At 44.9% G+C, this 26,395-nt stretch overlaps 2 protein-coding genes across 4 annotated transcripts in view; one reads left to right on the forward strand and one right to left on the reverse strand.

Moving 5' to 3' along the window:
• The window catches only part of SLC25A16 (solute carrier family 25 member 16), a 50,373-nt gene extending 29,348 nt beyond the window's left edge, over nucleotides 1-21,025 (reverse strand). Inside the window, 5 exon segments of the mRNA XM_077454271.1 lie at nucleotides 2,712-2,775; nucleotides 12,193-12,326; nucleotides 15,457-15,549; nucleotides 18,692-18,833; nucleotides 20,838-21,025. Coding sequence (XP_077310397.1) covers nucleotides 2,712-2,775; nucleotides 12,193-12,326; nucleotides 15,457-15,549; nucleotides 18,692-18,785 — 385 coding nt within the window. The 5' untranslated portion in view covers nucleotides 18,786-18,833; nucleotides 20,838-21,025.
• Nucleotides 21,026-21,169: 144 nt separating this feature from the next.
• BLOC1S2 (biogenesis of lysosomal organelles complex 1 subunit 2) overlaps nucleotides 21,170-26,395 on the forward strand; it is a 47,904-nt gene continuing 42,678 nt past the window's right edge. The window contains exon 1 of one of the 3 annotated variants that reach the window (XM_077454270.1): nucleotides 21,170-21,286. The gene's annotated coding sequence lies outside the window, so the exon portion shown is untranslated. Of the gene's footprint in view, nucleotides 21,302-21,336; nucleotides 21,499-26,395 lie in introns of those variants that run through there. The other 2 variants (XM_077454269.1, XM_077454268.1) reach the window with 2 other exon arrangements.

Below are 26,395 nucleotides of genomic sequence, written 5' to 3' on the forward strand. Positions count from 1 at the left end.
CCACATCACTTGCCACGTCACCTGCCACGTCACTTGCCATGTCACCTGCCACGTCACCTGCCACAAGTTTTGGATTGTCCACTTGCCACGTCACTTGCCACGTCAGCTGCCACGTCACTTGCCACGAGATGTGGATTGTCCACTTTCCACGTCATCTGCCATGCCACCTGCCACAAGCTGTGGATTGTCCACTTGCCACGTGACTTGCCACATCACCTGCCACGTCACTTGCCACATCACCTGCCACAAGTTGTGGATTGTCTACTTGCCGCGTCACTTGCCACTTCACCTGCCACGTCACCTGCCACAAGTTGTGGATTGTCCACTTGCCACAAGCTGTGGATTGTCCACTTGCCACATCACTTGCCACGTCACCTGCCACGTCACTTGCCACGTCACCTGCCACAAGTTTTGGATTGTCCACTTGCCACGTCAGCTGCCACGTCACTTGCCACATCACCTGCCACAAGTTGTGGATTGTCCACTTGCCACGTCACTTGCCACATCACCTGCCACGTCACTTGCCACGAGATGTGGATTGTCCACTTGCCATGTCACTTGCCACGTCACCTGCCACGTCACTTGCCACGTCAGCTGCCACGTCACTTGCCACAAGATGTGGATTGTCCACTTGTCACATCACCTGCCACATCACTTGCCACATCACCTGCCACAAGTTGTGGATTGTCCACTTGCCACATCACCTGCCACGTCACTTGCCACAAGATGTGGATTGTCCACTTTCCACGTCACCTGCCATGCCATCTGCCACAAGTTGTGGATTGTCCACTTACCACCTCACCAGCCACATCACCTGCCACAAGTTGTGGATTGTCCACTTGCCACACCACTTTCCACGTCACCTGCCACAAGATGTGGATTGTCCACTTGCCACGTCACCAGCCACAAGTTGTGGATTGTCCACTTGCCACGTCCCTTGCCACGTCCCCTGCCACGTCACCTGCCACAAGTGGATTGTCCACTTGCCACATCACTTGCCACATCACCTGCCACAAGTTGTGGATTGTCCACTTGCCACGTCACCTGACACAAGTTGTGGATTGTCCACTCGCCACGTCACTTGCCACAAGTGGATTGTCCACTTGCCACATCACTTGCCCCATCACCTGCCACAAGTTGTGGATTGTCCACTTGCCACGTCACCTGACACAAGTTGTGGATTGTCCACTCGCCACGTCACTTGCCACATCACCTTCCACAAGTGGATTGTCCACTTGCCACGTCACTTGCCACGTCCCCTGCCACAAGTGGATTGTCCACTTGCCATGTCACTTGCCACGTCACCTGCCACAAGTTATGGATTGTCCACTTGCCACGTCACATGCCAGTCACCTGCCACAAGTTGTTGATTTTCCACTTGCCACGTCACCTGCCAAGTCACTTGCCGCGTCACCTGCCAGGTCACTTGCCACGTCACCTGCCACAAGTTGTCTATTGTCCACTTGCCACGTCACATGCCAGTCACCTGCCACAAGTTGTTGATTTTCCACTTGCCACGTCACCTGCCAAGTCACTTGCCGCATCACCTGCCAGGTCACTTGCCACGTCACCTGCCACAAGTTGTCTATTGTCCACTTTCCACGTCACTTGCCACTTCACCTGCCACGTCACTTGCCACAAGTTGTGGATTGTCCACTTGCCACATCACTTGCCACCTGCCATGTCACTTGCCACAAGTTGTGGATTGTCCACTTGCCACGTCACTTGCCACAAGTTGTGGATTGTCCACTTGCAATTGCAATTGTTTAAAATATTTTTCTAATGGTTTTTCATCATTTGCAATCATTTTTGAGATTTTTAATGTAAAAAAAAAGGTCACCTTTAAAAACGCATATAAACGCAAACGCGGCTAAACGCGGTAGCGGCGTTTTGCCGCGTTTTGCCGCGTTTTGCGTCTGAAACGCAGAAATTTGTTTCTGAACGCATTTTTTTGCTTCTGGAAAAACGAGATTAAACGCAACTGCATATAAACGGAAAAAAACGAGACTGTGTGCATGGACACATAGGATAACATTGAATGAGTTCAGGTGCAGTTGAAAAAACTGTCCAACTGCATCTGAACGCGCGTTTAACTGCGTCTCGTGTGCATGAGGCTTAATGCTCATGCCTTGAGAAACACCAATCTTCCTAGTTGTCTCCCAAGACAGACAATTGTTTAAATGCAAGGGGACTTATGTCTGACAAACATTGGGGTTGATTTACTAAAACTGAGGAGTACAAAATCTGGTGCAGCTGTGCATGGTAGCCAATAGGGATGAGCTCTGGCGTGTTCGGCCAGCCCGCGTGCAGAGCCCACCAGGAATTCAGCACTGTGCTAATCGCAGGCAGTGAGACATTTTCCGATCTCTGCAGACACGCATCGGGACAATGTCTCACTGCCTGTGATTAGCGCAGTGCTGACTACCTGGCGGGCTATGCACGTGGGCTGCACGAACACTCCAGAGCTCATCCCTAGTAGCCAATCAGCTTCTAACTTCAGCTTGATCAATTAAGCTTTGACAATAGAGGATGAGGAGGGTGCTACAGCTGCAGGAGAGGTACGAGGGCCACATCAAATGGCCCGGATTAGGCCTGCGAGCCTTGTGTTTGACACATGTGCTTTAAAAGGGAACTTCTAAGGTAAATAGAAATCCCCCATGTATTAGCAGATTAGAGGGCTTCTAGAACTGCTTTTGTGTATTTATACTTACCAGCCATTGAGCCAGCCATTAATCTAGATAGATGCTCAGATTTGCTGATATTCTTGCGTACAAACTGTAAAAATAAAAATGGTTTCCATTAGTTAATTGGATTCGAACAAGGATGAAGATGAAAAGTATAGACGGTGAAGTTGTGACATCATGTAAACCTACATTGGCCAAACAGGATATGAAGAAATTAATGCTGTTGCAGAACATTGTATCCAACCTTTATCCTCAAACTGTTCTACTTGTGTTTGTGTTACATGACCAGGATTGTCAGGTAATCTGTATTTACCTTGGACTAGCTTTACAAACCAATTGCCAATCAGATATGCAAGCTTGATCAAACTTCTGGACAGTCCTTTTAAACATATTACATTATTAAAGAGAGGCTGAAGTCCGCTCTCTGCTGAGGTTACGGATGTCAGTCCAGGCACAATAAAGTCTAGATCTGCCAGGTGCCTCAACCTCTCAGTGAGCCACTGAGAGCCTGAGCTGGCCACCCCCTCCACAGCTCAGCCCTCTAAGCTGAGCAAAGAGGGGGCAGATCAGAGAGCTGTGACTGAGTCTATAGCTTTCAGCTCACGGAGCTCTGAAAAACGTTTGATAGCTTGGTTCTCAGTGAAGAGGCGCTGGGAGACAGATGCAGCATCAGACCGATGCTGCATCCACCTAGGCAAGTATGAATTTGGAAAAAAAAATAAAAATAAAATCCTCTTAAATCTCTCAGCACCTTCATACATATACACTAGATGACCAAACTTATTGGGTCGCCTGCCTTTACACGCACATGAACTTTAATGGAATCTTAGTCCATAGGGATCAATATTAAGCTGGTCCACATTGTTTGGAAGGTGGATTATTGTGTGGGGTTGTCTTTCAGGGGTTGGGCCTGGCCCCTTAGCACCAGTGAAGGGAACTCTCAAGGCGTCAGCATACCAAGACATTTTGGACAATTTCATGCTCCCAACTTTGTGGCAACTGTTTTTCCAACATGACTGTGCACCAGTGCACAAACAAGGTCCATAAAGACATGGATGACCAAGTTTGGGATAGAGGATCTTGACCGAGTCCTGACCCCAATCCAATAGAACACCTTTGGGATGAATTAGAGCAGAGACTGCGAGCCAGGCCTTCTCATCCACATCAGTGCCTAAACTCACAAATGCGCTTCAGGAAAAATGGTCAAAACATTCCCACAGACACACTCGTAAACCTTGTGGGCAGCCTTCCCAGAAAAGCTGAAGCTGTTATAGCTGCAAAAGATGGGTCATGTCCAGGTAAAGGCAGGCGTCCCAATACTTTTGGTAATATAGTTTATCTATCCAAGCTTTCATTGAAATATGCTCACACAATTTAGGTCCCTTCCATATGCTTTGCATCCCTCCTGACTTTCCAGACCTTCGACCATGAATGCACCGGCCTTTAAACATGGGTACCAAGTAAAGCGTTTAGCCTCCTCCAGCTAAAGCCTACCAAAAGGACTTTGACAGGCTGGTTGCAGACGGGCTGAATGCTGCACTTGCCCTCCCTGATGCACCAAAACCCTGTGAGGGATGCACTGCAGTTGGACAACCGAATGTGCAAGGGGCCTTATGAGAGTGCCCACATCTTACCATTTTACAGTTTTGCACACCACCTTCTCATTTCTAAATTATGGTGTATTAGCCTATAAAAGAAAGAATGGGTCTTTGTTAAATTGTTTTTAATTACTTGCCACCCAGACCAATTCTGGACATTTCTGTCATTTAAAAATCATCATTTTTATTTTATTTTATTTTTGTAGCTTCAGGGGTCACGTAACTTTTTGCACGACCCTCTGAACCCATTTACTACCAGGTCTCTGACTTATCTTTTTCCTCATTTATTCTTGGCTTTTATTTTCTCCATACCCTTCTAACCCCCTTAGTCTTTCTTTTCCTCTCTCTCCCCCCCCCCCCCCCACTCTTTTCTCTTTCCCATTCCATTTCCCTATCCTGAGATGGACACTTAAGATAATTTCGGTCAATGCCCCCGAAAAGAGACGCATGCTCTTAAATGATCTGAAACGCTCCAATGCAGATGTTGCGTTTAACCAGGAGACACTTCAGAGACGATAAACTTCCCATTCTCAAGAACAGGTTTCGTACTGTTACCGTACTACTAATAAAATTTCAAAATCCAAAAAGGCGTATCCATTTTGCTATCTTGTGGACTTCCATGGACATGCCACCACTAGTGGACCCTGCAGGGCAATTAATGTTCAAAGGGTTTAATAGGGGAGCTTAAAGAAACGTTCGCTACCATATATGACCCTAATGATCATCAGGACCTTTTTCTCAGCCGTACGCTGGACCACCTCCTTGAACTCCGAAGGTCAGTTGATACTGGGAGGGGATTTCAACGTTCTGTTGATTACCAATGTGGATGATATCTCCTCGGGCTCGTCCTCTGTTCCTCCTGGTTCAGTAGATGTAACCTTCTCAAAATGTGTATCCTGCCCTAATATTAGAGGTTCGACCGATATGGGTTTTTCTCAGGCCGATGCTGATATTTAGAAATCGCGGCGGACGATGGCAGATATATGATGTAGATTTTTTTTGGGCTGATATGTTAGGCCGATTTATTTTTTTATTCCCCCCCCCCCCCCCCCTTCATCTCATTAAATCTAACAGACACCTTTCACACTGGGGCATTTTTCAGGCTAAAAATAGCGCCTGTAAAGTGTCTGCAAAATGGCTCCCCTGCAGTCTCAGTGTGAAAGCCCGAGTACTTTCACACTGAGGTGATGCGCTGACAGGACGTTAAAGTTTTTGTCCAAAAAAACTGCGTTTGAAATACCGTGCGACAAAGTATTGCAACAACCGCTATCTTTTCTTGGCAGACTGCCCAGAGAGGAGAAAAAAAACTAATACCATGGAAGACCTAGGCAACTTGCACAGACTTCTATTACAGAAGTCATTTGCAAGTCACGCTGAAGTTATAATCAGCCTTTTTTATCAGCACAATTGGGCGATGCCAATTAATTAAAAGAACGCCAAATATAGGCTGATATATCAGTCGATCTTTACCGAATATCTATATCGCTTCCAAACCCTAGCGGTCAAGATCCCTTCCCACTACTGTAAGCAGGTCCACTCCTTATTCATCAAGTTTATATGGGCACACAAGTGACCTCGCACCCCCCATTCCAACTATCCTTACCCAAACACTGTTGGTGGAATTGAACTCCCATACGTTCTAAAGTAATATCAGGTGGTCCACTTGGGAAGACTCAGATTGGAACCGTCACTCGGCAGACAAACTGGGTAAGCCCAAACAGACGCTATACTGAAGGGAGCACCTTGGTATTATGATAACCTACTGCCCCACGTAAGTCCCATGGTCCACGTATGCACACATATCCCTATGCAGACCCCTCTCTCGACATCGGACTCGCCCATGTTGCCCATTATTGGGCAACCACAGTTCATCCCAGGTCTGAGAGACCATCATTTTCATACCTTAAGACAGAATAACTGCTTGCGGGTGTCGCATTTTCTACTCAGTAAAATATAAAAGATGTTACTCAAAGTAAATGGATACCATTTAAAATTGTGTACGCCTGTGGAGCAGTCCCAAACTTCAGTACCTAAAAATCGCCATAGGCTCCACTTTAAAAGCTTTTACAAGTTGCCAGTTTAGAATAAAGCTTGGTACACCCTAATAGTTTTTTTTTCCCCCATTCGACCTGCTGGGTTGAATGAAAAAACCTGATAGCTCCGGTCTAAGCCGATGTACGAAAGATCCAACGTTCGTACAGTGATCTCCCCTGCAGAGCTTTTGTGTTCTTACAGGTGGATGCCCTCCCCCTGGCCGGTTTTTATTGATCCGGCTGATGTCTCCCGACCTTTGGCCCGTGTGCACTAGGTATTACACAGGTGGGCTGGAGCTAGAATTATTGCTCTCGCTCGAGGTTTGTGGCGATACCTCACATGTGTGGTGCAATCACCGTTTACATATGCATGCAAGACTTACATGAGCACAGAGGGATTGGGGGGGGGGGGGGGGGGCGCGCTTTAAAAAAAAAAAAAAAAAAAAAAAATTACTTTATTATTTAATGTAAACTTTTTTTTATTATTTAAAAAAAATTTCATTTATACTAACCCTTTGATGTATTTTTTTTTTTTTTTTTTTTTTATCAATGTTACTGCTATCCCAAGGGATTAACAACAACATCTCTTGTGAAGATAGCATGCGCCGTATCAGGCCCTCTTATTGGAGACATCTGGGGTTTAAGACCCCAGATTTCTCCTATGGCCTCCAAACCAGCAGATCACACCAAGATAGGCTTGATCAGATGCTTGTACAAGCTGGTAATGGCTGCCAATATTTAGTTATAGAAGTGATTTTCAGACACACAAGTCAAAACCTACCCATAACTATTTGCTCAGGGTATTATGGTGAGTGTAGGTTGTGGATACTCACATATATAATCAATTGCATGCAGCTCAGCATTGTCTCAGTGCAGAGTGTCAGTTTGCCAATTAAGGTTTGTATCCTACATTTGTGTGAAAATGTCTGAGCTGTCTAACCATTCATCGGCAAGGCAATTGAAAATAAATAGTAGATGTATTTTACCAATTTAACTGTTTTCATTTACATGCAAAAAACCCAGTTACCACAGACTCTTCACCAGTTCAGAATCAATAATCTGCCAGCATTCAGAAGCCTAATTTGTAAACTAAGTTTATTAACATAAATACATTATCATAAACAAACATCTGGTGTGACCTTTCCACGTCTTTGTTTTGAACCAATAAGTGTCACCCCTTATATGACACAAACGTTCTGCGCTTCAGGTGTTTCCCTGCACCTTTAAAGGACGAATGGGCTTCCGATGCTGTTACGCTTGATGGTGAAACGCGTAAGCTAGAGCGTACATTGCGCTTCGTCATGTCCTGGTGGAACGCACGCAGACTCTGGAGTGGGTCTTGAGGTTTTCCCCAACCTCCACTGATCATTGAGGTTGTTCGCATAGGAGGTTTATAGATTTTAAATCTGTCAATTGTTGTAGGCAATAGAGGCTTTTAATTAACTACCTCTACGGTTTAACACTATGAGGAGTTTGTCCTGTCTTTTTTCTTACCTATACCGCTGGTGACATCCCGTTTGGAGTTACTTCCTACCTGAACAAGGAGGATATGGGAGGATTCGCTTAAAAGACCCAAGGAGGTCAAGGAGACCCCATAAGCCTTATATGATCCTTCCTGCCATAAGGCAGGGGATCTACAACATCTAGTGAGTGTATATCCACACTTACATTTTCATTGTATGATCCACATAGGAGCTTTTATTTTTATTTTTTCTATTGGATTATTCAAAAGATTTTTTTGGGGACTTTGTTTCTTTTATAAATTTTAATTACCATTTAAATCACTTGTTAGGACATTATATAACCATCAAAAAACACACACACCGTTGCCACAGGCTCTTCACCAGTTCAGAATCAAAAATTCTGCTCTCATTCAGAAGCCTAATTTGTAAGCTCCAAGTTCATATTCAGTGCCTTGAAAAAGTATTCACACCCCTTGCAATTTTCAACATTTTGTCATGTTGCAACCAAAAACGTAAATATATTTTTATTGCGATTTTATGTGATAGACCAATACAAAGTAGCACATAATTGTAAAGTGGAAGGAAAATGATAAATGGTTTTCATAATTTTTAATATGAAATTTAATATAAATATGTGAAAAGTGTGGCGTGTATTTGTATTCAGCCCCCTTTACTCTGATACCCCTAACTAAAATCTAGTGGAACCAATTGCCTTCAGTAGTCACCTAATTAGTAAATAGAGTCCACCTGTAGAGTCTCAGTATAAATACAGCTGTTCTGTGATGCCCTCAGAGGTTTGTTAGAGAAGCAAGCACATGTTGTGGAGAAGTTTAATGCAGGGTTAACAAAATATCCTAAGCTTTGAACATCTCGTGGAACACCGTTCAATCCATCATCCGAAAATGGAAAGAGTATGTATGGCACAACTTCAAATCTACCAAGACATGACCATCCACCTAAACTGACAGGCCGGGCAAGGAGAGCATTAATTCAGAGAAGCAGCCAAGAGGCCCATGGTAACTCTGGAGGAGCGGCAAAGAGCCACAGCTCAGGTGAGATAATCTGTCCATAGGACAACTATTAGTCGTGCCCTCCACAAATATGGCCTTTACGTAAGAGTGGCAAAAAGAAAATGTTTGTTAAAAGAAAGCCATAAGAAATCAGTTTGCTGTTTGCAAGAAACCATGTGAGGGGCAAAGCAAACATGTGGAAGAAGGTGCTCTGGTCAGATGAGACAAAAATTTTACTTTTTGGCCTAAAAGCAAAACGCTATGTGTGGTAGAAAACCAACATTGCACATCACCCTAAACAAACCATCCCAACCGTGAAACATGGTGGTGTCAGCATCATGTTGCAGGCATGCTTTTCTTCAGCAGGAACAGAGAAGCTAGTCAGAGTCGATGGGAAGATGGATAGAGCCAAATACAGGGCAATCTTAAAACTGGAGCAGAGGTTCACCTTCCAGCAGGACAACGACCCTAAACATACATCCAGAGCTACAATGGAATGTTTTAGATCAAAGCATATTCATGTGTTAGAATGGCCCAGTCAAAGTCCAGACCTAAATCCAACTGAGAATCCGTGGCAAGACTTGAAAATTGCTGTTCACAGACGCTCTCCAACCAATCTGATAGAGCTTGAGCTATTTTTCAAAGAATGGGCAAAAATGTCACTCTCCTAGATGTGCAAAGCTGGTAGAGACATCACAAAAAGACTTGCGGCTGTAATTGCAGTGAAAGGTGGTTCTAGAAGGCACTGACTTAGGGGGGCCGAATACAAATGCACACCACACTTTTCACATATTTGTAAAAAAAATGTTGAACCATTTATAATTTTCCTTAATATTCACAATATGCAACTTTCTTTTGGTCCATCACATAAAATCCCAATAAAATGCAATTTACTTTTTTGGTTGTAACATGACAAAAATGTGGAAAATTCCAAGGGGTATGAATATTTTTTCAAGGCACTGTACATGAATACATCATCATAAGAAGAAACGCTTGGTGCGACATTTCCACAACTGTGTTTTGCAGTACAAATAAGTGGCATTCCTGATATACAAACCAGAAACTAAAGGATGAATGGGCCATCTCCAGGTATACCTACTCTTAATTTATTCATGACTACATACTGTATGCTCCAAAACTGAGGCTCTTAGGCCGCGTACACACGGGCGGATTGTCTGCCCAACTAAGTTCGTCAGACAATCCGACAGACAGTTCGTTCAAAATTTGCATGAACGGACTTGACCACACACGATGAGCAGACAGTCCGCTGAAAGCGTGCGCGATGACGTGTACAGCACGTACGACGGGACTAGAAAAACGACGTCCTATACACTGCAATGCAACCTTCAGCCGTGTAAATCCTTTCTGAGCATGCGCCATACTTAGTCCGTCCAACTTGCCTACACACGAGCGGACTGTCTGCTGAAACCAAGTTTGAACGGACAAAATTTCGGAAATTCCGTAAGACTTTGTTCGTCAGACAGTCCGCTGAAAAAGTCAGCTGAAGCCCACACATGAGCGGATTGTCCGCTAAAACACGGTTCAGCGGACTAAGTTGGACAGACAATCCGCCCGTGTGTACGCGGCCTTAGACTTGAGTTAAGCTGGCCATAGACAGATTGAAACTCAGTGTCAGTTTAGAGGGTATGGCTAAATTTCAGTCAGTGTGTGGCTGCTCGACAGAAGTTGATTGCTTGATTGACTTTTGTTGAAATGTTGCAACTCCTTTTTCCAATCAGCAGCTGCTGATTGGAAAAAGATTTCCAGCATTTCAACAAAAGTCAATCAAGCAATCAACTTCTCTTTCTCCTCCATAGCTACCTACAGAGCTGCTTCTCAGTCTTACGGCCAGTCAGGGCCGCTGATAGAAATCATGGGGCCCCGTACAGCCTACCTGACGGGGCCCCCTTCAGCTCCACCCTGGTCCCTCCTCCAGCCCCACCCCTCGCCCCTCCCCAGATGGTCAGAGACTGCAGATATAGTACAGGAGATGGTCAGGGACTGCAGACATTCCACAGGAGATGGTCAGAGACTGCAGACATACTACGGGAGATGGTCAGAGACTGCAGACATACTACGGGAGATGATCAGAGACTGCAGACATAACACAGGAGATGATCAGAGACTGCAGACATAACACAGGAGATGATCAGAGACTGCAGACATACTACAGGAGATGGTCAGAGACTGCAGACATACTACAGGAGATGGTCAGAGACTGCAGACATACTACAGGAGATGGTCAGAGACTGCATACATAGTACAGGAGATGATCAGAGACTGCATACATAGTACAGGAGATGGTTAGGGATCGCAGACATGATTGATTCAGGAGATGGTCAGAGACTCCATTTATGGCTGAACCCAGTGTACAAGTATATAGTATCACAGGGCTGATCCACTCTATTTAAACCACCTCTGCAAAATCAAGTCAGTGATTTTTCTTTGAAAGTACAACCAAGTGACAGAAGACGGCTTCACATCCAATTTCCAAAATACAAATTTTCTTCCAAACAGTGAACTGGTCAGGTTTACTGAGGACAGTAACCAGTTAATGGGTCTGTGAAGCTTCTAGCCTGATTCAGAAGTAAATCCTTCTCCAAAAAATAATTAAAATATCAAACAATCTGTGCAGCACACACAGAGCTCTGGCTAAATAGTTGATTATAAGCTGAAATGGTTAAAAGCTGCTGCAGAGTCTTCCAGAAATCTTATCAATGTGATCAGACAATGTGCAGGTCAGGTTAGGCAGATAAAAAAAAAAAGTAACCAGCAAGACAAGAGGGAGGGGAGGCTGATCGATAACCTGTACACTGGCTGATCACATAGATATCTGGAAGACACTGCAGCCGGCCAGTTACATGTAACTGTGCTCCAGATCCTGTTACCTGCAGAACTTGTATAGCTCTAGTCATATGTCCTTGTGTCTCCCTCCTGGCTCTCCCCCATTCAGCCCCACTCCAGCATTGTTTACAGTTAAAGGTGAGGCTGAAGAAAGGGAGGGCTACACTTTTTTTTTTTTTTTTTTTAATTAGTTACTATGCATTCTTTCATCCCTGTTTATATTGCCTGGGCCCCCCCTGGTGGCTGGGCCCGGTACAACAGGGCCAGTCTTACTGGCTTATCAGCGGCCCTGCGGCCAGTTGCCTCCTCATCCAAGTGTTTCCTCTTGGATCCAAGTACATCAGAACTACCTTTGCACCCTATGGACTTTTTACACAGTTGCCATATAGCTATATGAATAAGATAATATTTGTTTTTTTGAACACCCATCTGCTATTTGTCACTCACTCCCATAAGTTTATCCTCCTAAGCGCTTAACAAATCCATTGTCTGCATTGATATGAACAGTACCTATTAAACGCTCCATCAATATTTAGTTAATCGATATTTAGGAAAAATACCTTTTTGTATCTGTCGAATGCCATAAACTGTATAGCTCCATACGGGAAGATCCTGACCATCATGGCTCCATTTCCTTTATAAAACCCTAGAAAGCCTTCTTTTTGTTTCACAGCTTTTATGGTGGCGAGTACACCTAAATACATAATGATATAAAAAAAAAATAAAAAAAAACAGTTATCCCAAAGAGACATATTGTTGCAAAAGTCATTTTTCAAAAAATAATGCTTTACTGCTGGTTCATACCAAATGCAGTCCTGTGGGTTTTTAATCTGCATCAAAAACACATGCACAGTGTTTTCCATATATCCAATGGCCCTAGTTCACATCAGGGCAGTGCATTCCAGTAGAGTCAACAAAAGTAGAACATTCTGCATTTTTTTTTTGTGTGGACATTCCATTCCACTGCGTTTTGCTCTGTTCCAGATGCGTTATATGGAACACGGCAAAACGCACTGGAATGCACATGTCCTGAATTGAGATGAAGAACAAAGGGGAAAAATGCACCAGAATGCATAAAAAAAAAAAAAAAAATGCATGTAAACACATATCTGGAACGCAGAAGTTGCAGTGTGAACCAAGTGTCATACACTGCGAGCAGACAGGTTCTTTATTGCAGGAGACACACACACACGGGTCGATTTACTAAAAGTGGAGAGTGCAAAATCTGGTGCAGTTCTGCATTGAAACCAATCAGCTTCTAACTTCAGCTTGTTCAGTTAAGTTTTGACAATAAAACATGGGAGCTGATTGATTTCTATGCAAAGCTGTACCAGATTTTTCACTCTCCAGTTTTTGCAAGTCAACCCCATAACATATTTTCTGCAATAAAATATACTTACCTGTCTGTTCACCGCATCCCCAAGAACCAACAGTGGCCAACCGGACCCCCAGTGTGCCGGAACGACGGCCAATGAAGATGGCCAAAAACCAGCAAACAAGAGACGATGCCAAGATGGGCGAAGGACCTTTACTACTGGAAGAAAGGTGTGTATAAAGGTGCCCTTTAGTTCTGCTTTAACCTGTCAAATTTTAAGGAAAAACACTTGCCATTGCCACTTGGTTTGGATGATGGGATCACGGCTTCTACTCTAAGGTAAAACTTATTTTAGTTTTGGATCGGGTGGAGAGAGACTAGAACACCTGTCCGATTTTTTATTACTGCTTGTGTCCACGTTACAAATATTCACATTCTTTTCTCATGTTTACCACCTGTCAACTATATTACCAAGTGAACATGAAAGAAAATCCTGGGATTTTTGTCCTCGGGGCAAGAATAGTGGAGAAATATTCCAATGGGGACACTAGTTACAGTGACCCTGGTGACAATAAGGGATTTCCCTAACTTTATCATGGTGGCCAAAATATCTTAAGCCCTGCCCCGCCTCCCAATGGCCGCTATACTATCGTCCGTCTGCGTCCTGCGTCACACGTCCCGTGGCTCCACCCAACATTGTCATCAACATGCGTCTTCAGAAGACGCATGTTGATGATGAAACGTTAGATGGAGCCACTTCAGAAGGCGCATGTTGATGACGAAACATAGGGTAGAGCCACGGGACGTGTGACGCAGGACGCAGATGGGCGATAGTATAGCTGTCACCTCATTGGTTAGAAGCGCTGGTCGCTTCTTTTTACCATGCCTGTACAACTTAAAAATGTGAGAGTTTATTTTATCTTGTCACTTTCAAATAAATGTTATTGGATTAGATGATTGCGCAATGAGCATTTCTTCTCTACCTCTTGTCTGTACACGATTATCGAGCCATTGTCTGAAGCATTACTTGGCCCTATACCTTGCTGAGAGGAAGGTTCCCATTATTCTGCTTTCTGAGCTGGAAGGATCATTTTCAAACCAATACCTATAATCATTTTATGTGTATAACTCATGCACTGATGGTAAGGGTCAGTCTTATTGGGTGAAGGCGACGGGATCGGTTTCATCTTTCCTGCATGCTTATGGTGGATTGTGATTATTTTCTTCCTGGTGGACTTTTGCTCTGATTGTCTATAATTCAACTTCACTCATTTGGATGAACTTTTTGAGTTATGTGTTATACTGTTTTATATTATTATGTTTTTGATTTGAGAAATACATCCTTGTTAAAATGCTAGTTGCCAGTAATACTGGCTTTTATACTTCATTAGTCAGTCAATGACCTGAAGCAAGCACACAGATCAGGAAAGTCAGAGGTTCTTATTTTACACTTGTTCTCTAAAAACAGCAGCTTCTCATAATGGCTGAACATTAAAAAGGCAATAGTCTTTAAACTTGATAATAGCTATAAGCACAATGTAATACAGCAACTTCCATTTCCTCAGATTGTAAACCCAAAATCTATTTTTCAGAATGTTTAAAAACAGATTCACAAAAAACAATGGAGCATGACGACAACAAATCTCCTTGCCTGGAGATCCTGCAGGTCACAGCACTCCTTGCGGGAGATAACACTAAACCTAGTACACACGGGCTGAATGTCAGACGACATCTGCCGGTTCAATAAAAACTATCCGACATTCATCGGGTGTGTATGCCAGCCAGTTTCTGAGGGACAATCTTGCTGGAAAACCAGTAGCTGACTATCTCCCAATCAGGGCTCTTGGCCAACGGCACACAATAGCTCAGCGGGGTGGGGGGCATGGCGATCGCTGTACTAACCGCGGATTGTTAGTACAGCAGCTGTCCGTTTTTCTTCTGTTCAACCCAGCGTGGTGTGTACTAGGCTTAAGTCCCTGTACTGGAATTTGTGGCAGCGTTGTTAGCCTGCCATGCAAGGACATTCAGTTTTGCCAACGGGTTAGGTATCCTGATGGGCAGCTCAATGGCGAAATGAAGGAGCATGCAGGATCTGCAAATAGGAAACTTTGCAAAAGATTTAGGGCCGGTTTATGTTCAATTCCTGTGCATTCCCCTGCAGTGCGATTATGCCCGCCCGTTCATTTGAATGGATTGCAAATTGCACTGCAGGGTACAAAATTTAAGGCAGGCACTACTTCTGAAAAATGTGCGGCACGAACTTGCATGGTACTGCGCCTTCACCGCACTGCGTTCTCGTGTAAATCGGCCCTTACAATAAATGTATTTGTTTAAGAAAACCATTATTTTGGGATTACAAACATTTTAACCAGATGAAGGGTTTCAATTTAAAATATTCATTTTTTTTTCCATCATAAAAAACTAATTGCAAAAAAAAAAAGGGGGGGCATAAAAAATAAACATAGAAGGAGTGCATCACTGCACATTCCTGAAATGTAACTGTTCTTACCCAGGTGCCTGTAGTGGATATTTTGTGCTTGAAAGAGAATTTTAATCCTATCCAAAGGTGCAATGGTTGATTTAGCACAGCAGCTGGCAACCCCTACAACACAAAAAAGAGAAAAGAGAAGAAGTTTTAATGTAGTCTTACCACTAAACATAATGAAACCTGAACTATAGCCCAAATCTTATTTACATTTTTAACAAACTGTTTAAAGCAGAGCTTCAGTCTCCTGTGTAAAAATTAGAAGTCAGCATCTACAAAAACTGTAGCTGCTGACTTTTAATAAACAGCCACTCAACTGTCCCATGGTCCAGTGATGTGCTCACCCCAGCCGTTCTACCCAGCACATTAACTGTGGGCACCTAGATGTGACAGCTTGCGGCTTCACAGCCATGTTCCCATTGCACATGCGCGAATGGTGCTGCTCCTTGTAAATGGTCACGTAGTCTTCTGGGACCTGTCACGTGTCCCAGAAGACTGCGGGGAGGGAGAAGGAGGAGAATAAATTCTGGTTCTGATCGCCTAGGAGGGGAAGTGGGAGCAAGTACCTGTCAAAATCAGGTACCCACTTCTACCCCCCCCCCCCCCCCAAAATTGCCATTTCTTAAGCAGGAGGGAAGAGGCCTTAAAGCAGAACTTGCTCTTTTGGGTGGAGCTCTGCTTTAAATCTCCTAATTGAACAGTTAAGAACTATGTCTGGTCATCTGAAGCAGACTATATAGGACATACATGGAGACCTCATACAGACATGGGGATAATACAGAGTACAGACCACCCATAGGAATAAATAAGGCCACTGCACACATGCGAAGTAGGGAGAGTATCCATATCCAGCCAGGATGTTTTCTTTGCAAAGACTGTGTAGAGCCAATCAAAGCTACACAGTTAAAATTCTGGGAGAAGGTAGGAAAGTATAGCTAGCCATACATATAGATATCTCCATACATACTAAACAGAGTGGATGAAGGAATCTCCTCTGCTGGCTACTATATTCTGACAGACAGCACCCATGACTGTCAGACAGTGACTGCGTGCGATTGGATGTAGTCACTGTTTGGGTGACAACTTTCCACCTAGGTTCTTGGACAAAAGTCGATTTAAATTGAATGAAAAGTCTTTTTTTTTTCTTTAAAAATCTCTCCTGGGTCCACCCTCCTGTTCAGTGCCCCTACAGCAAGCAGTTTGCTATGGGGGCACCTGAGCCAAATCACAGCTCCCCTCTCTTCCCTGATTGGCTAGCTGACTGCTTGCTGAAACGCAGCCAATGGCTGTGTTTCAGCAATCAGGAAGGAGAATCTTGGACGACTGACAGTCGTTGACAGAGAGAGACCTCAGGTTAGGGGGACTGCTGCACACAGGTTTTTTTTTTTTTAATCTTAATGCATAGAATGTATTAAGATAAAAAAAAACCTTCTCCCATTACAATCACTTTAAGTATTTTTAGAGGCAGGCTGCATTCAGCGGCATGGTGATGTTCATTTAGGAAAAATAATAAATAAAAAAAGTGTCCTTCAAAAGAGGTAAAATTTCCTCTGCAGACATTTACCTATAGGTAAGCCCTATTATCGGCTTACCTATAGGTAGTGTAAATATCTCCTAAACATGTACAGTTTAGGAGATATTTACATTACATGCAGCCAGTGACATCCCTGCCGCATACGCTCCAGGGGCCAATCTTTCCGAGCCCGTTGCCATGAACGGCAGCTCCCGGGCACATGCTGTCCATCACAGTGCCAGAGCCCACGAACCCAAAGAAACTCCAGGAAAAATGTCAGGCGTCTCAGCCGTGTGTGCGGGCACCGCTGCAACAACTTTGTTCTAAGGCAAATATTTCATATTGAGCTAGTATGCGATGCACTCATTCTGCCTCTGTCTTACAGGGTCTTTTTTTTTTTTTTTTTTTTTCAGTTTACAACCTCTTTAGGATGGTTATTTCATGATGTCCTTTAACATATCCAGACAGCTGGTATAGTATAGAGAATGTAACATGAGTAGCTGGAATGCTCCATGCTCCCAGCCAAACAGGAACAGTGTAAGAAGATCTGTTTCAGTATCTAATATATACAAGAAGTCAGGGGGCTAACTCAGTCTACAGCCTACTATGTTCTATATATAACACAAATATTACTTTTCAATAGTTTGAGCCTTTACGTATTGAGGAGATGTGGTTACATACAGATCACTTTTTAAATTCCTCCAAAAAGGTGTCTGTTAAAGCGGATTTCCACCCAAAAGTGGAAGCTCCGCTTATCTGCTTCCTCCCCACTCCAGTGCCACATTTGGCACCTTTCGAGGTGGGGGAAGCAGACACCTGTCAAAAACAGGTATCCTCTCCTACGTCCATGCATTTCCATAATTTATGGCCCCTCCTCCCCCGCTGCCTTCTGGGAGACACACAGGTCCCAGAAGAAAGCCCAACCTACTGTATATGCAGTAGGAAACAGGCTGTGAAGCCGCAAGGCTTAACGTCCTGTTTCCCTTTGTAAAGATGCTGGCGCTTCCACCCGAAGCTGATGGACGGATCGGCTAGGGGTGCTTACATTGCGGGATACCTGGACAAGTAAGTGTCCTTATATTAAAAGTCAGCAGCTACAGTATTTGTAGCTGCTGACTTTGATATTTATTTATTTTTTTTAATACAGGCTGGAACCCCATTTTAAAGTGATACTTAAGTTTGTTTTTTAACTAAATAACAAACATGTTATACATACCTGCTCTGTATAGTGGTTTTGCACAGAGCAGCCCAGTTCCTCCTTTTCTTGGTTCCCTTGGGGGGCTCCTGTCCCTCCTTCCTGCCCCCACAGCAAGCAGCTTGCTATGGTGGCACCGAGCTAAGCCGCTGGTCTGTGTGTCCATTCAGACACAGAGCCAAGGCACGGCCCATCCCTCTCTCTCCTCATTGGCTTACTGACTTTGATCGACAGCAGTGGGAGCTAATGGCACCCACTGTTGTCTCAGCCAAACAGGAAGGAAAGTTCTGGCCAGGCGAGGCTCTCATGCAACCCCACTGGATGGAGATGGGGCTCGGGGGGGGGGGGGGGGGGGTAAGATTTATAAAAAAAAAAAAAAAAAAAAAAAAAAAAAAACACTTCTGCCTTTAGAACCACTTTAAAGCCACAAACCCCACAACCATCCACATTTTTTCGCAGAAAGATTTTTGAAACTGCACTGTGGCATTCTACCTGGTCATATATATAGTTCTTTACAGAGTTCTTAATTTTAAAAAGTGCAAACATTTCACCTCCTGCCACGAAAGAACGGAGCCAGTAGTAGTCTCGATATCCTGAGTTTGGCAGCTTACTCCTTGGTGGAGCAATCGTAGCTTCAGAGGTCATCTCAGTGTAGAGTATGGCCCTGCTTTCTAGGAAATTCACAGAGGAAATCTAAAAAAGGCAAAATGAGAAATTAAATTAAATAGGGAGCTTTACATAAAGTATAAGAGAGACAAAACAAAGACTTTGGCAGTCCAAGGGGTCCATTAATCTTGACTTTAATTTTATTAACGGACTTTGTGGGGGGGGGGGGGGAGAAAAAAACCCCAGCATGGACCCAGTTACCCAATAATGCAGTTATAGGGGGACTGGACCTATGGTACAATGATTAATTTAATACTGTATCAAGGTAAAAGAAACATTTCTGATCCAGTAATGCCTCTAACAACTTCCTCGTCGACATGTTTCACTGATATATTAGCTTCCTCAGGACAGATACTGGGTAGGTGCTGGTAAACTTGTGGCTCAAGGTGTAGGAGAACTTGACCAAACTGACAAACAGCCGAAAAAACAAGATTGCATATGTGTGTCTAAAGTAGTTGGATACACATATATCATGTGGTCTATAGTAGATACCGCTGATATATAGTAGTCATATATAGGTATTTGAGTATAAATGACACACAGGGGTAAGTGGTCACAAATTCCCCCTATAAGCGTGTTCAATACAACATCAATAGTACCAAGAGATAGCCCATGGATACCGGACCAAGTTATTAAATGGGTAAGAATACAGAGGCGAATAGAATATCTGAATGTGTAAAAGCTGCTCTTATCACATAGGGGGAGACCTTTTTTGAGGGCTTAAGTTGGTATTGCCACATACATTGGGGAAAAAAAAAGTGTGCCCCTTTGGGTGCTACAACCCTGTGGATGGCTTTCCTTGCTGTAGAAAAGCCTTCCAGCAAGGAAAGCTGTCCACAGGGGTGTAGCTCCTAGATGCTGAAGCTCAAAAAATGCTAATAGCCTAAAGTTGTTAATGGCGACTTGAACCGGACAGTTGGATAACTTCCACCAGGATCCAGGGAGCATAGATCGACCTGCACACAAGATGACATCAAAATATACTCCATTTATTAGGGGAATGCCCCTTGGTTTCATGCAAAGTAAAATAAGTATGGATTGCAATACATTAAGGGCCGGTTCACACTGCAGGCGATGCGAGGCGACACCGACTTGCCTCGCCGCGACCTGCCGCGACCTCAGCGGCAACTTGCAGATGACTTCTGTATAGAAGTCAATGCAAGTCGCCCCGAGGTCGCCCAGAAGTAGTACAGGAACCTTTTTTCTGAGTCGGAGCGACTCGAGTCGCTCCTCTCAGAACGGTTCCATTGTACAGAACGGGGGCGACTTGCCAGAGCAGGGCGAGGCGAGTCGTGTCGCCTCGCATCGCCCGCAGTGTGAACCGGCTCTTAGGGTTTGGTTACAGTGAAAAATGAATAACAAATTCTAAGAAAAGGTGTTTACCAACATACGACGTGTGGTCTCATAATATTTTTGGTAAAAAGTACAGGTCAGGCCATTCTCAGCCTGAGAACTCAGCCATGATAATCTATTAGCCTAAACACTTCTAGCAAGTAAACACATTCCAAGTCAAACTCAGATAATAGGAAAGAATGTGGAATTATACAGAATAGAGACAGCATAGAAACACCATTCGGTAGTCTGCATGGACACATAGGATAACACTATTTAGCTTCTAGGAGCTTAAAAAAACGACGTATGCATGGAGCCTTATAGGAGGGGAAATCTTCCAGTTGGGACACATTCTGGTGACAACCAGGAATTCCCTGACTTTGGAGGGATTTATTCTCACTTCCTGTATTGGCTATAGGACAGGAAGTGAAGGGAAATCTCCCCAATGGGACACAGATAGCAAATAAAAAAAATAAAAAAAACTTTTGCTTTCAGTTCTACTTTAACATTTAAGAAAAGTTGTCATGCCTAGTGCCAGCTTCATGACAGTAAATACATCGACGCAATAGACTAATAGGGAGTAATGACACACAGTTGGTAGCTGTCATAGATCTGTGCAGGGCAGGGAGGACACACATACAGTAGAGCACACAACACACTCCTTACTGCCCCCAAATATAACTCGTGGACATAGCTTACCTTAAGCCAACAAGACAGTCAATGGGGAGATCACGGAGCCGTCATGGTGGCAGTAGTTCTGACCAGTAGTCCACACGATCCACACTGACACCAAACAGCACGCACACACCGTTATCCAGTTACATTCCACTATACACCAGCCAACGACCAGAAGCCCAGATGACCTCAGACAGCTTAGACAGAAGAGAACCACTAACTTTATCAAATATTGTCCTCTATGAAGACTATACAGCCAATAGGTGCCGCCATTTTCCCAAAGACCAAGACTAATTACATTCAGCCGGAGAGTCACACATACAATGTCCCCGTAATGAGGACGCTGATTTGCTCACTAGGCCCCCCTTACAGGCAAAAGCTCCCTTCTTGTGAAAATCTATTGGTTAAAACACGGCTTGTGGGAGTGGCACATCAGGTCATGTGATAGTGTCGGGAACACGTGGTTTGTTCAGGTGATGTAAATACAGGTTAGAATGGGTTATTATTACATTGTAGTGTATATGTTGTAGCCCTGGTGGGCATATTACGTAGTTTCTGTCATGTGCCCCATAATAATTGAAAAGTTTGCGGTGGTGTCATGTGACCGGCAGCATCTCAACCAGGAAGTGTGAGGAGACAGGGAACACCGAGGAGTTCTGCAGTCATAAGGGCTTGTATAGAAAAGGTACCTTGTAATGGGGGGGGAGGGATGTGATAGGTTGTATAGGACTAGGAGCTCACCATGGGGGAGGTGACGGTATTTAGCGTGGAATAGTACCATGTAGGAGGGAACCCCCGGGGGGGGGGGGTGTTATATGGATGTGTATTTTTATTTTATATACACTGATCAGCCTTAACACTATGACCTCTGACTAAAGATGAGCTCAGGGGTGTTCTCATACTCCATGTGTAGAGCCCGCCAGGAAGTCGGCGCAGCGCTGCGCTAATCACAGGCAGTGAGACATTTCCCCAATGAAGAGATCGGGGCAATATCGCACTGCCTGGGATTAGCGCAGCGCTGACTTCCTGGCAGGCTCTGCACGTGGAGTGTGCGAACACGCCTGAGCTCATCCTTACCTCTGACAGGTAAAGTGAATAGCATTGATTATCTCATTACAATGACATCTGAAAGTGGATGGGATATATAAGGCAGCAAGTGAACATGTTGTCCCTGAAGTTGATGTGTTGAAAGTAGAAAAAATGGTCAAGCATAAGGATTTGAGGGACTTTGACTAGGAATTAATTGTAATGTTTTCGACAGCTGTGTCAGAGCAACTGCAAAACTGCAGCTCTTGTGGAATGTTCCCGATCTTCAGTGGTCAGGACTTGCCAAACATGGTCCAAGGAAGGAGAATCGTGAAAAGGTCCTGGATAAGGATGAGCTCCCGCATGTTCGCAAACAGCACGTGCAGAGCCCCCGCCAGGAAGTTGGCACTGCACAGCGCTAATCACAAGCTGTGAGACATTTCCCGATCTGTGCAGACGCGCATCGGGACAATGTCTCACTGCTTGTGATTAGCGATCCGCAGTGCTGACTTCCTGGCAGGCTCTGCACATGCTGTTCGCAAACACACCTGAGCTCATCCTTAGTCCTGGACAGCCAAGGCTCATTGATGCACATGGGGAGTGAAGGCTGACCCGTGTAGTCTGATCCAATAGAAGAGCCACTGGAGCTCACATTGCTAAAAGTTAATGTTGGTTCTGATAGAAAGGTGTCAGAACAAACAGTGCATTGCAGTTTGTTGTGTGTCGGGCTGTTTAGCCACAGACCGGCCAGGGTGTCCATGTTGACCCGTGTCCACAGGTAACGTGTTTGCAATGGGCACCTGACCGTCAGCACTGGATCATGGAGCAAAGGAAGAAGGTGGCCTGGGTCTGATAGATTCAAGAATGGTGTTAGGATCAAAACAACAAGTTTGAGTTGTTGATTTGGCTTCCAGATCTCAAGCCAATTGAGCATCTGTGGGATGTGCTGGAGAAACAAGTCAGATCATCCATGGAGACCCCACCTTGCAGCTTAAAGGATCTACTGCTGATGGCTTGGTCTCAGATACCACAGGGTACCTTCAGAGGTCTAGTGGAACCCAGGCCTCAACAGGTTATGTTGTGTGGTCATAATGTTATAGCTGATTAGTGTATATGTACATACACTATATTACCAAAAGTGTTGGGACGCCTGCTTTTACACACACAAACTTTGAGGGCATCCCAGTCTTAGTCTGTAGGGTTAAATATTGCGTTGTCCCACCCTTTGCAGCTATACCAGCTTCAACTCTTCTGGAAAGGCTGTCCACAAGGTTTAGAAGTGGTGTCTATGGGAATGTTTGGCCATGCTTCCAGAAGCGCATTCGTGAGGTCAGGGACTGATGTGGATGACGAGGTCTGGCTCAGTCTCCATTCTAATTCATCCCAAAGGTGTTCTGTCGGGTTGAGGTTAGGACTCCGTGCAGGCCAGTCATGATCTTCCATCCCAAACTCACTCATCCATGTCTTTATGGACCTTGCTTTGTGCACCGGTCCAAATCATATGTTGGAGTGGCAATTATGGTTTGGGGTCTTTCAGGGGTTGGTCTTGGCCCCTTAGTTCCAGTGAAGGGAACTCTTAAGGTGTCAGCATACCAAGACCATTTTATGCTCCCAACTTTGTGGGAACAGTTTGGGGATGGCCCCTTCCTGTTCCAACATGACTGAGCACCAGTGCACAAATGAGGTCCATAAAGACATGGATGAGCAAGTTTGGGATGGAGGAACTTGACTGATCTGTACAGAGTCTTAAACTCAACCCGATAGAACACCTTTGGGATGAATTGGAGTGGAGACTGCGAGCCAGGTCTTCTCATCCACATCAGTGCCTGGCCTTGAAAATGTGCTTCTGGAAGAATGGTCAAACATTCCCACCGCACTCTTAAACCTTGCGGGCAGCCTTCCCAGAAGAGTTGGAGCTGGTATAGCTGCAAAGGGTGAGCCAACTCAATATTGAACCCTACGGACTAAGACTGGGATGCCATTAAAGTTCATGTGCGTGTAAAGGCAGGTGTGCCAATACTTTTGGTATTATAGTGTATATCGAAATCTGCAGTCACACTACCCAGTATCTCCCTAATCCAAACCATAACTGTACAATGTATGCTTTGTAAATGAATTATGTATGGTAAACAAATGCCATGTTGTGCTCTGGACTTCCTGATAGTGGCAACAGTGGGCCATACCTGCGCCATACCTGTCAGCACAACCAATTGTGTTCTTACTTAAAGCTCTTGTGACAGTGACAACATTACATCTGGGAGACGGGTATCAATTATACCATGAAGTGCCTGAACAAGGAGATTCATGACCTTCTCACTAGGTTTTTTTTTGTTTGTTTTTTAATAAAACTTGTATATTTAAATAGATTTGCAATATCTTTTAAAATACATAACAGGATTCTAGTGACTGGGTTTAAGTCTTCTTTAAATAGACCTTGAAATTAACCCCTTCGCATTTATTGGTGAGCTTGGGTGTCCCCCTAACTCATCGCTAGCCAAACTCCAGTCCATAGGGTTCAATAATGAACCCTGGTGGATCCCGACTCCCATTGCCGCAATAGGAAAAGTACAGCCAAACAAGTTATGGCTATACTTCTCCTTTAATGCTTTAGACATCGAAGTTAACACTTGCTGGCCAACAGGCAAACCTGCAACAGTATGCAGCAGATTCTCTATAGGTCTAAGGGTCAGTTCACCCAATTTCTGCATTCCTGATGTGCTTCTGCATGGGCAGTTTGCCATGTTGGAAATGTAAATGCAACATGTTCTACTTTTTTTGACTGCACTTGAACACATTGCACTGGTGTGAACTAGGCCATTGAAATCCATGATAAACATTTATCGCATGTGTTTAATGCAGATTAAAAAATGTACTGGACTGCATCTCATGTGAACCAGCCCTAAAGGCTCATTTATACTTGCTTTCACTTCAACACACATTAACAGCTAGTTTACATTTGCTTCAAAACAAGGCTTTGGACCAGTGGTGTAACTAGAACCTTCAGTGCCCCGATGCAAGAAACCATGAAGGGCCCCCCTGAACCCCAGCCAGGGCCCTTCCCTCCGAGTCCGGCGGTGGAACTTCTGGGGCGTGGTCACAGATATGACCATTGTGAGCCCTGTAGTTCCACCACTGGCATCAGTAGTTTTTTTTATTTTTAGGTGCCCCATTGGGGGACTATCCCTAGGCAGGATGGGGTCCCCGTCCCCAAAAGAGATGAGGTCCTTTTTCTCCAGGGCAGATAAGGTCCCTGTCCCCAGGTGAGAAGGGGTCCCTGTCCCCAGGGAAGATGGGGGTCCCTGTCCCCAGGGGAGATGGAGGGGGTAAGTAATGGTGTGTGGGGGATGGGGTCCTCTCACTCACCATGACCAAGCTGCAGGCCGCGCACTCATCCATGTTGGCCTGGGCTCCGTCCAGTGTGCTGGACGGGTGATCAGCATATCTCCCAGAAAGACCTTTCGTCATCTGTGTATGACTGGGAGGAGGGGGGCTGGCAGACAAGCCTGAAGTGTCCCCAGGGAGCCGGCTCTCATAGGGCTGCACTGCATCTGTGTGCTTAAAGTTTGTTTACCCAGTCGAAGTATGCAGTTCAGTGTGGGCCAGGCTCGGGGGAGGGGGGGGGAGAGCGGGACTCTGGCTGGGGAGAACAGACATCGGACTGAGCGGCAATGCATGGAGCAGGAGAGGGGTACTCTGAGGAGCCAGCCGAGGACACGGGTCATGCGGGGAATGCACAACTAAAGAGCAGCCAGTGCGATAGTCGAGCATGGAGCTCTGCTAGTCACCCTCCACCTCCAGCCACCCGTCTGCATGGTGCACTGGTACCCCTAGCTGCCTATGCTGCTGCCGGCCATATGTAGAGGGGGCTGCATGGGCCCCCTGCAGCACAGGGCCCAGTTGCAGTCGCGACTGCTGCACCCCCTATAGTTACGCCCCTGCTTTGGACAGGCTTTGTCAAAGCTCTCTGAACGCCAGTTGAAGTTCCTGTCACTAAATAAAATGGTTGGCTTACAGTCCTGTTTACACCTTTTTATATATGGGAGAAACAAACGCACTTAAATAGAAGTATTGAAGCTATATAAAATGGCTGCGACTCAAATGTGTGATATCACATAAACAACAAAGTATAGAACAAAGTCGCGCTTAATGTACACATGCAACATAAAACATCAAAAGATGGACAGTCCTCCTTAACCACTAGAGATCCGCGCTATAGCCGAATGACGGCTACAGTGCGGACCTGCTTTGCCGGGACTACGTCTATTGACGTCATCCTGTGCACGAGCGGCCTGCGCGCCCCCTGAGGGCCCCTGACAGCGCGAGGAGAAAAAAAAAGCCGATCACCGGCAGGCCATGATCGGGACATCAGTCCCGATCACGGCCAGCTTATCAGTGCCCACCTGCCAGTGCCACCTAAATATTAAAAAAGTGCCCACAGTGCCACCTATGAGTGTCCACAATCTGCCTCAACAACAGTGCTGCACCCCAGTGCCACATATCCGTGCCCATCAGTGCCCCTTAGTGCCGCCCATCCGTGCCGCCAATCAGTGCCGCCT

The sequence above is a fragment of the Lithobates pipiens genome, unplaced genomic scaffold (genome assembly GCF_037356315.1).
Source record: "Lithobates pipiens isolate NorthernLeopardFrog02 unplaced genomic scaffold, aLitPip1_a1.2 Scaffold_25, whole genome shotgun sequence".
Lineage (NCBI taxonomy): Eukaryota > Metazoa > Chordata > Amphibia > Anura > Ranidae > Lithobates > Lithobates pipiens.